The sequence below is a fragment of the Delphinus delphis genome, chromosome 19, assembly GCF_949987515.2.
Source record: "Delphinus delphis chromosome 19, mDelDel1.2, whole genome shotgun sequence".
Classification (NCBI taxonomy): Eukaryota; Metazoa; Chordata; class Mammalia; order Artiodactyla; family Delphinidae; genus Delphinus; species Delphinus delphis.
Genome location: NC_082701.1, coordinates 9,616,837 through 9,627,534, shown reverse-complemented (window position 1 = coordinate 9,627,534; position 10,698 = coordinate 9,616,837). Strand labels below are relative to the sequence as shown.

The following is a 10,698-nucleotide window of genomic DNA, read 5'->3' as shown; positions in this document are numbered from 1 at the left end:
ACTGCAAACACAAGGTCACTCTGTGGTTCTGCCATGGCTGGGAGGTGCCTGGGGATCCAGCTGTTTGCCCCCTTCTCCCTGCTCCCCTGGGAGCCACCATCACTGCCCCAGTCCCTCCCTTCCTTCCCACAGAGGCCTCTGCTCCCCTCCCCCCACTTCCCAGCAGAAGGGTTGGAGCCAGACACTGAGATAAGGGGCTTGTTTTCTAAGGGCCCGGAATTCGGTGGAGATTGAGGGTCAGGGCCGGAGGGCACTGGCGCTGGCGGGAGGAAGGGGGGCGGGGTTAGGGCATAGTGAGCCTTTCCTTGGGGCCCCAGACCCTATGGGGACTTGCAATTTCCACTCTTTCGAGATGGCTCTGCAGGCACAGGGGGAGAGGTGGAGAGCTCCAGTTGTTGGGCCCCATCTCCACCCCTGCTCCCTTCTCCTTCAGGGCCTCAAACGTTCCGGCTGCCTCCTACCCCAATGCTCCTCCTACCCCAATTCTTTGCGCATGCTGTTCTCTCTGCCCAGAACACTCTCCCCTCTGCCTTTGTCTGATTAACACCTTAATGTCTTCAAAGCTCAGCCCAATCACTGCTTCCTCAAGGAAGCCTGCCCTCATGCCTCAGCCAGGTCCAATGCAGCTTCTCCCAGCGCCAACAGGCAGCATCCTGTCCCCATCCCGAGGACCTGACCTCCAAGGGCAGGCTGCTTTGCTCTCCTTTATCCCCAGACCCAACCCGGAGCAGACACATGGCAGAAGTCCGATGAAGGTCAGTGTCTGAGAGTCCTCTTTGCTGAGGGGTGCCCTGATCAGAGGTGTGGGTGCCTCTTCTGGTGACCTTCAGCCCCTCAGGACCGACTTCCTCCCGTGAGGAAGAGACATCTGTGGCCCACACTCTGGGAAGGGGAGCTGCTGAGTGGGGCTGGGCACTCAGAGGGAGGCCTGTCCTCCCTGAGTGAGGGAAGGTCACCCTGCAGGAGGCCCAGTCCAGGCTGTCAGGCTGCACCCCACAGCAGCACGAAGGCCCAGGGCCCTGGACTGTGACCAGTAACCATGATAGAGCAGCAGCAGGAGGAGAGCAAGCACGCATACACAGTACTCACTACCAGCCAGGCGCCAGGGTCAGCAGGAGAAGCCTTAAGTCATCAAATCCTCAACAGCGCATTTTGCATTTAAGGAGACTGAGGCACGGAGAGGTTAACTGAGTTGTCCAAAGCCGCACACCTGGTAAGTTGGGACTTGAGTCAGTCGGGTCCTTTTACCACTACCTCGCATGGCCCTGGGTGGAGGCAGCCCACCCGTCAAGGGTCGGGGGTATGGAGGAGGGCGCTCTCCATGCACCCCTCTAATTCCACCTCCATCTGAAGTCGGACGCTCAGATGGGTTGCACCATCTTTGCGTCCCTCTGCCTGGCACCTAGGCGATGCCTGACACCAGTGGGTGCTCAATAAATCTATACTGAAAAAAGTAGATAATGGGAAGCTAGTTTTTAGGGGCAACGTAACACAGTGGTTCAGAGCTGGACGCTCCTCGCCAAGTTCATTAGCTCTCTGTGTCTCAGTTTCCCCATCTGTAAAACGGGATGAAAAGAGTACTTTTCTCCTCAGAGCTGTTTAGAGACTTTACTGCGTTCACACTTGTAAAGTGCCTGGGACAGTGCGGGGCACACGGTAAGAAGCACATGAGCGTCTGCTCTATAAAAACTTGCCTGGTTTCGGTTTCTTCTTGGGTAAGCAGAACCCTTCCTCTCCCTCATCCGTGGTTCGCGCGTCGCAGACCGCGACGAAGGTCGTACTACAACTCCCAGCATGCCGCGGGGGCCCTCTCCCGGACTTGCGCGGTGCCGGCCGTGACGAAGGCCGAACTACAACTCCCAGCGTGCCGCGGAGCCGTCCCGCCAGCCACGGTCGGCCGCGGCCGAAGTTCGGAAAGTCCTGCTGCTCGGATCCCGCCGCTCCCGGTCGCCCTCGCCGGGGAGGTCGGGTCGGGGGAACCGAGCGCTGCCCCCGCCATGCTCCGCAGACTGGCCCGGGCTGCGACCCAGCAGCAGAGGGCCCTCTGGGCGCGGGGATCTGGGAGCCAGGCGGGGATCCCGACGCACGTGGTAGACCTGCGCAGCGACACGGTTACCAAGCCCGGGCCGGCCATGAGGCTCCATGGCCGAGGCGGTTGTGGGGCACGACGACTACGGCGAGGACCCCACCGTCCGCGGTGAGCCCGGCGTGCAGGCCGGGGCCGGGGGTCCTCGCGGCGACCCCAGTGCGCTGTCCATGGTGCTGGCGGGGGGAGAGGTGGCCCGGGACCCGGGGTGGCGGCTCAGCTGTAGGCTAGGCATTGCGCTTGGCGTCCTTGCGGCTCAGTCTGACGCATCACTCGAGAGCCTGTTAGAAATGCAGATTCTCGGGCCCCACACCGGACCTCCTGAGCCAGAATCTGCAAGTTAAAACAGGATCGCCGGGTGACTTGTGTGCTCATTGAAGTGTGGCCCCACTGCCCGATGAGATGGGTGTTATCTCATCTTGCAGAGGAGGGCTCCGAGCAGCTGAGCCAGGCACTCAAGTTCCCATACCGAATAAATGGCAAAACAGGACTTGAACCCTGGTCTTCTCACTCTAGCACCGTTAGCTATTGTCCTGCACCCACCACCTTCCCACATGAAGACAAAGAGAAAACCCACCTAGAAAAGGGGATTCTCCACAGGCTGCATCCCCCCCCCCCCCCCGAGGAGTGGGTTCTAAAAACCTAGGGAGTGTTTTCAAGATGGTGACTGGTGCCACCACCCTGGGTTGAGTTGCTGCCTTAGTGAACCATTGCTATTGCTGGAGTGTGTAGGACCGTCAGCTGTGCTAGGGGCAAGCCTGAGGGTTACCACTTGAGCCCTGAGGGCCTGGATGTGGGGTCAGGTGGTGATGGGGCTGATCATGCATCCAGCAGACACCCACTTTTGCCTGAAACTTCAAAGATGCTGACCCACTGCTCAGCAGGCCACCTGATGCATAGACAGTCACCCCCACTGAGGTGAGGGAGGTGCTGGGGTTAACGTGCATCCACAGAGAGTGCCTTGGGGACTGGCAGGTGGGGACATGGGACTCACAGGAAATGGGGACTTTGTGGAGGAACCTCTTAAAAGATGAGTGAAGTGCTCCACCCCCAACCCTGGGCAGGGAAGGGAGTGCTGGCTCACCGGGCAGGGGAACTGCAGAAGCAGAAGCAGAGTGGTGCAAAAGGTGTCTGGGATATGGATGGGGAATGGGGCTGGAGTGGGTGTGCAGGAGAGCATTCCTGTCCCTGGAGGGGAGGCAGAAGGCAGATCCCACCGGTCTTGAATGTCACGGCAAAGGCTTCATACTGTATGCCACAGGCAGAGGGGAGCCACAGTGAGCTTTAAAGCCGGAGCCGGAAGCCCCGCCCCCTCCATCCCCCCAGTCTCCTCCAGTCCTTCTGTTCTGGGAGAGGAAGTCAGCAGAGAAACCGCAGGGCCCCACCTGCAAGGGACTGATGGGAAAGGAAGTGAGACAGGTGTGAGGTCTGGGTGGGACAGGAGGGTTCAAACCACAGAGTTTCAGTGTGTGTGGAGAGAACATGGCCCAGGAGGAGGCGGGGCACAGAGGGTCGACTGAGGGGCCCCTGGACCCAGATGTGCAGCCACCAAGACCACAGGCTGCAGCTGGCAGACCAGGGCTGGCGTCCTGCTTGGCTACTCACCACAGCCTTGGGCAAGATGCCCTCATCCGGACAAAGAGCTCATGGGGTCGGCAAAGAGAGGAATTTGAAAAGTGCCATTGTTGATGGGCTCCCCCCGCCGCGCCCCCATCCCTTCCCACCTCAGAGCTTCTGGGCACGGCTGCGGAGCTGCTCGGGGTGGAGCAGACCCTGTTCGTGCCCACAAACACCATGGCCAACCTCATCTCTGGTGAGCGCGGGGTGACTTCCATTTGCCCTCCAGGCCCTCCCTCCATGCTTCTCCCTTTTGTGCTGGGGGCTGTGACAACGTCAGTGGGGCTCCGAGCCATCTGGAACCTGTAACCACACCCTCCTCTCACCCCTTCCTGCCTGGGGGTCCTGCACTGAACTTCGTGACTGCCCAGCATGCTGCCACACCTTTGTAAATTGCCCCTTTATCAAATACTCCGGATTCCCAGGGTGCGAGTGCCCTCTGTTTCCTGCTAGGGCCTGACTGGTGCCCGTGCCCTGGGCTGCTTATTCCCCAAACAGCAGCATCATGGCTGGCTTCCCCACGCAGGAGATACCCTGCAGGTGGGCTGCAGGGCACAGGGGTGTAGGGTGTGCGGCGCCCAATGATCCACAGGGTCACCGTCTTAGACTTGTGGACTTAGTGGGATGGTTTTCCAGCACCTGCAGGAAGGTGTCTTGAAGGGGCGCTCTTTCCTAATTGGCATAAGGCACTTGGGAGCTAGCTGTGGCCTTGGGGGTCAGTCCGGCTGAGCTGGCTGGGGACAGATGGGCCCCATGGGACTCGGTGTCAACGCTGTCCCCCACCCCACCTACCTTAGTGATGTATGCCTGCCGCGCCGGGGCTCCCCGCTCCTCCTTGGGCAGGAGGCTCCACGTGCCACCTCCACGTCCAGGAGCAGGGCGGGGTGGCTCAGGTAAGGGCCCAGCACCGCTCGCCTGGGGCCAGCACAGGATGCTCAGCACGTGGGGTGAGAACCTGCCTCCCAGGCACCAAGTTGGGACCTGCAGAGGGAGAAATGGTGGCCTCTCCAGGGAAGGCAGTAAGGAGAGCCATTCCCAGATTGACCACACAGGGGCGGGCTCGGCTCAGGCCAGTCGGTTTGCTGGCTGTGCTTGTAACCCTGCTGCCCCCTAGTGGGAACCCAGAGCACTGGGCGCTTAGGGAGGAGGGACCGCAGCCTCCCAAGCAAACATGGTGCCTTCAGTCCTCCCCCACCCTTAGCTGGGATGTCTATGCCCACGTCCACAGCACAGGGGGAAGGCTTCACGGCCCAGAGCTGGGGAGGAGCAGACAGGACAGGGGTAGGAGGTGCTGCTGGACCCCTGGACCTCATCATTTGCATGCCCACACCTGCAGATCGCTGGGGCACACTCCCACCCCCTCCCAGACCTGCCCCATGGCACCCTGGACCTGGCTGAGCTGGAGGGGCTGGTTGCACGGAGCCTTGGGAGCCGCTCCCACCCGGTCTGTGAGCTCATTTGCCTGGAGGACGCCCACAGCAGCTCAGGGGGCCGGGTGCTCCCCATCGAGTGCCTATGCCAGCCAGGCCTGGCCCCACCACTGTGCCCCCACCACTAGCCAGCTGCCGGCTTTCTGTCCCTCAGGCCCCTCTCCTGGGGTTTAGTCCCCTCTGATACATGCCTGGGTGCCCATCAGTGGCCAGAACTTCTGTGGGAGACATGGGTGCGGTTCTAGGCGCAGATGCAAAGGGAATTATTGCCCCAGTGCCCAAGCTTTTCTCCAAAGAGCAGAGACCCAGTCCTCAGGGAGGCGAGTCCCCAAGCGGCACCACCTTGGTCTGGTCTTAGAGCCAGCGTGCAAGGGCTGGGCTCTGCCGCTCTCCCCTGCGAGAACTTGAGCGCTAACTAACCCTCCAGACCTATTCCTCATCTGGGAAAGGGGACTGAAGGCATCCTTCCAATAGGGCTGCGGCGAGGCTTCAGTAAGATGAGGCATTCATTGCTTGGCCCACAGTGAGCCCACCATAAACAGGAGATAAAACCCTTATCCTCGGGCTTCCCTGGTGGCGCAGTGGTTGAGAGTCCACCTGCCGGTGCAGGGGATGCGGGTTCATGCCCCGGTCCGGGAGGATCCCACATGCCGCGGAGCGGCTGGGCCCGTGAGCCATGGCCGCTGGGCCTGCGCGTCCGGAGCCTGTGCTCCACAACGGGAGGGGCCACGCAGTGAGAGGCCCGCGTACCACCAAAAAAAAAAAAAAGAAAAGAAAAAAAACACCCTTATCCTTGACCCCCTTTCACAGAGGACAGCCTCAGGCCCAGGCCCAGAGTGACTGCTCGGGTGCCAGATGGCCACGCTTGTCACCAGCCAGCTCTCCTGACTCAAAGCCCTCCTGCTTCCTCAAGGACACAAGCCCAGTGACCCTCCAGTGATCTTCTGGAGACCCATCCTCCCTCTGCCCCTCCCCCCAGCCTGGCCCTCTGACCCTCCTGCCTCTCACCCCCAGGTGCACCTGCTGGCCCGGAGCTATGGGGTCCAGGTTCACCTGGATGGGGCCCGGTTGATGAACGCCGCGGTGGCTCTGTGCATGCCCCCTGCCCGCATCGTGGAGCGCTGTGATTCTGTGTCTCTCTGTTTCTCCAAGGTAGGGAAGCCGCTGGGCCGCCCCCGACACAGGAGGGTAGAGATGCCCACAGCAAGAGGCCGAGTTGGGTCCCCGAGCTCCTATGTTGACAGCCGCTCACGCTGGGCCCCTCTAACCCCCTCCCCGATGAGGCCACAGTGTCGCCCATCCCTGTCCCTTTTGCCCCCTCCCGAAGACAGAGATGCACACCCATGGGCAGGCAGGCAGGACTCTCCTCTCTTCCCCCAGGGCCTCGGCGCAACAGTGGGGGCCCTGGTTGGGGGACCCAAGGGCTTCACTGAAGAAGCCTGGCGCCTCCGGAAAGCCCTGGGTGGGGGGATGCGCCAGGCGGGGGTGTTGGCCGTAGCTGCCCTGGTGGGACTGACTGACGCTGAGGAGGTTCTGCTGAAGGACCACCAGAACGCCCAGAGGTTTGCCAGAGGTGCCTGGACACCCCCCACTTCCCTTTGGCCCCAGGGGTGTGCCTTGGGGGTCCCCTGTAGCCGGGCCCAAACCCCCAGCAGGTGTGCATCCTTCCAACTCTAGAAGGTGAAGGTTAGCCGCTGAACCAGCAGGGGTGGGATCCAGGTGGTCTATGCTTTACCAGGCCACAACCCATGCAGGTCCTAGACCAGTAGGCACCCAGTGCGTGTTAGTAATTTTCTACAGGATCCAGCAGAATGTAGCCTTTAACTTGGGTTGAGTCCTCACAACAACCCCACGATGTCCCCACTTTACAGATGAGGAAACCTAGACCCCAAGAGGTTAATGGATTTGTCCGAGGTCACGGAGCTGAAAAGTAGCAGAGCCAAGCCTGCCCATGTTAGGAATAAGACTCCCTCTTTTCCTCCCACTACAGCTGGGCTGTCCTCTGCCTTTCCTGGGGTGACACGGCTGGAGTGGTAGGGATAGTGGTGGGGTACTGGGGTTGGGCTCCACTTACCACAGGACCTGGGCTCAGGAACTGGCATCCCCTGTCTGCTCCATGGATCTCACCACCGTAGAGACGAACATGGTGATGGTGAGGGTGGATGGGCTGCTGCCCGAGGAGCAGTGCCAGCGCCTGCAGACCATAAGCGCTGACGAGGTGGCCCAGACTGGCCATGCGGTGCGTGTGCTGCTGTCCCCTGGACTGAGCAGTCAGTGCGAGCCATGTGGCACCGCGACGTCTCTGCAGAGGACACCAAGCTGGCGCTGGGAAAGTGGGCGTTCGTGCTGAGGGCCCTGAGGATGGGGTGACAGACCCTGTGCCCTGGGTGGGATGGAGGGAGGCGGGGAGTGGAGGTGTCCCCAGGGAGTGGGTGGGAGGAGAGGCAGTAAAACAACACCCCTGTCATCCACTGGTCTCCTTGGACCCCTTCACCTCCATGACACATGGGGTGAGGCCTTCCACCTGTTCATCCAGCAAACCTCGCGTGCCCCTGTGTCCGGGACAGGGGCCCAAGCATGCAGGGACAGGTGGGACCCCATGCTGGCTCTCCCAGCACAGCCCAGGGGGCAGCCACATGGCTCATGAGAGCATCTTGGGGACTTGCAGGAGGAAGTGTGAGAGGACACAGAAATGGACACTGGGGGCTTCCCTGATGGCGCAGTGGTTGAGAGTCCTCCTGCCGATGCAGGGGACACGGGTTCGTTCCCTGGTCCGGGAGGATCCCACATGCCGCAGAGCGGCTGGGCCCGTGAGCCATGGCCGCTGAGCCTGCGCGTCTGGAGCCTGTGCTCCGCAGCAGGAGAGGCCACACAGTGAGAGGCCCACGTACCACAAAAAAAAAAAAAAAGAAAAAAAAGAAATGGACACTGGTATTGGGTGGCCTAGTAGGGGGCTGGGGCTTTACCTCGCAGTCATCTCATCTCTATTTACCTTTTTAAACAATAAAATTTTTGTGCTTATGAAATAATATGTCATTGCTGCACATAATTTGGGACAGGATCTCCTTTCTAGCAACTCCTGGGGTAATTTAATTTAGGCAGACTCAGTGGTTAAGACCACCCTCCTGCTGAAGTTAACAAGAAAACCTGGACAAAATATATATTTCAAAACCACTTAAGAATAACCACTGTTAACATTTTTGCGTATTTCTTTCTGGATACATACATACGTATGTATATATATGAATCTGTGAATGTGTGTACGGATTTTTTTAAATAGGGGCGACAGGCCATCACATCAGTGCTGTAGAAAGCCCTTAGTAGGAATCATAGGAGGAGGACTAGCTTTGTGAGGGTAGAGGATGACTTCAGTTTGAGAGTGTTGTTTAGCCCTGGTGCACAAGTCGTTAGAAGTGGTCGGAAGCGGAGGCATGGTGCTCGGGAGAGGGCCCGGGCTGGAGGCATGATGGTGAATGTGAGTGACACGAGGAGAGAAGGCGTCTGGCGGGCCAAAGAGGCTGAAGCTGAGGACTCTCCTTCTTTGCCTCCCTCATTTTAAAAAATTTATTTATTTATTTATATATTTATTTATTTATATCGTTTTGCCACACTGCATGGCACGTGGGATCTTAGTTCCCTGACCAGGGATCGAACCCAGGCCCCCTGCAGTGGAAGTGCAGAGTCTTAACCACTGGACTGCCAGGGAAGTCCCTGCCTCCTTCCCTTAGAAGAATCTAGATCTATGTATACTCTGGGAGATGCAGCTCCTGGGGCTCCCCAAGGCCCCAGAACCACTCTCCTGTGCTTGAGGGGTGACAATAATACAGAGAATCAGAAGAAAGCCAGCAACTCTAAACCTCTGCAGTGTCTCCCGCCCTGCCCTGCAAAATATGTACCGTAGTCGTTATCCATTGCTTGGTAACAGACTACCCCCAAACAGCAAGAATCCTTCATTACTTCTCATAGTTTCTGTGGTCCAGGAATTAGGGAGAGGCTTAGCTGAGCAGTTGTGGGAGTTCTTGGAGCTACTCAGGAAGTTGCAGTCAAGACCCTTCCTGCCAATGCAGGGAACACGGGTTCGAGCCCTCGTCCGGGAAAATCCCACATGCCGGGGAGCAACTAAGCCCGTGCGCCACAACTACTGAGCCTGCGCTCTAGAGCCAGCGAGCCACAACTACTGAAGCCCGCACGCCTAGAGCCCGTGCTCCACAACAAAAGAAGCCACCGCAATGAGAAGCCCGCGCACCACAACGAAGAGTAGCTCCCGCTCGCCACAACTAGAGAAAGCCTGCGCGTGGCAACGAAGACCCAACACAGACAATAATTAATTAATTAAAAAAAAAAAAAGACCTGGGCTAGGAGCTAGAGTGAACGTGAAACACCCACTGTGGACTTTGGCCAGCCAGAGACTGAGGCTTGCCTGGGCTGGCCTCACTGAGTCATGGACAGGTCTGTTCTAGAAGCAGGGGAGGGGCAAGTGCCCCTTCTCTCCATCCTCCCTCAGGGAGTTCCAGGATCCCAGGGCCATCCATGTGTGTCTGTTCCAGTGTCCATGCCTGGAGCCCCAGCCTGTCTGCAGTCAGAGAGGCCCAGGGTTAAACTCTCCCACACCCCGACCCCCAGCAAACCCACACGAGAAGCCCTGTGTGAGAGGAGGGAGAGGTCAGGTAAGAGCCTCCCAAGCTGGGAGGAGCTGCCCACAAAGCCAGACCCTGGATCCAACATGAGGCCCCAGGAGTCATCCCTGCCTGTGCTGACCAGAAATAAGAAGGAGCTCAATGTGTCTGCCGAAGACGACTCTGGATGGACGGACACACAGACCACACACAGGATGTCTCTCTCTGGATGGATAGACAGACAGACACATAGGATGTCTCTGGATGGACACACACACACACACACACACACACACACACACACACACACACAGCTGGTAACAGGGTTTCCCTGCACTGTTTGTAAGCCATGGGCATGTATTGTCTATTCTAAAAAGTTTTAAGAGAGTAAAGGTTTAACTGCACACAGAACGAGCTGATTTCTTTAAGGACAAATTGGCACAATGTTAAATGCTTAAAACACCAGTAGGAAGGGAGGCCCCCACTTAACCCCCAAGCTCTTTGTCCCTCAGTGGGACTCCCTTGATGCCCCCAGAGCTTCCTGTAACTTCCCAAGCAATAAAGGGAGACGGGGGGGGGGGGTGTGGGGAAGACCGAGGCACAAGAGAGGCCGCCATGGACGCCCCAGCACACACCCCAGACTCAGGAGGGCCCTGAACCTGAAACAAAGGCCAAGGAGGGCTTCAGGTACTGCCCAGCATGGGAGGAGAGGAGCCTCAGCCTCCCTAGACCATGATGACCGGCGTGGGCGGGCCGACCACCTTCCTGTCTGTCTGGCCTCAGAGGAGCACCAGGCCTGGGTGCGCCTCCATTCAAGGAGCCTGCAGTCAGAACTCCAGGCTCTGGCCTCTGCCACCCTGGGTGGCCCCCGCCCCTCCTGGCTGAGAAGCCCCTCCCTCTCCACCCTGGCATGGCTCCCCCGCCCCATAGGACTTGCACACCTGCTTGT

The 10,698-nt window shown here is 59.0% G+C and overlaps 1 protein-coding gene across 1 annotated transcript; it reads left to right on the top strand.

Annotated features, from left to right (window-relative positions):
- Positions 1-1,874: 1,874 nt before the first annotated feature.
- LOC132414922 (uncharacterized) lies at positions 1,875-7,503 on the top strand. Its single transcript, XM_059997908.1, is given in 12 exon segments — positions 1,875-2,137; positions 2,139-2,197; positions 3,816-3,899; positions 4,501-4,512; positions 4,515-4,555; positions 4,558-4,596; positions 5,040-5,214; positions 5,443-5,453; positions 6,148-6,285; positions 6,514-6,706; positions 7,218-7,385; positions 7,388-7,503. Coding segments are annotated over 12 exon segments (1,176 nt in total). The 5' UTR covers positions 1,875-1,997.
- The last annotated feature ends 3,195 nt before the right edge of the window (positions 7,504-10,698 follow it).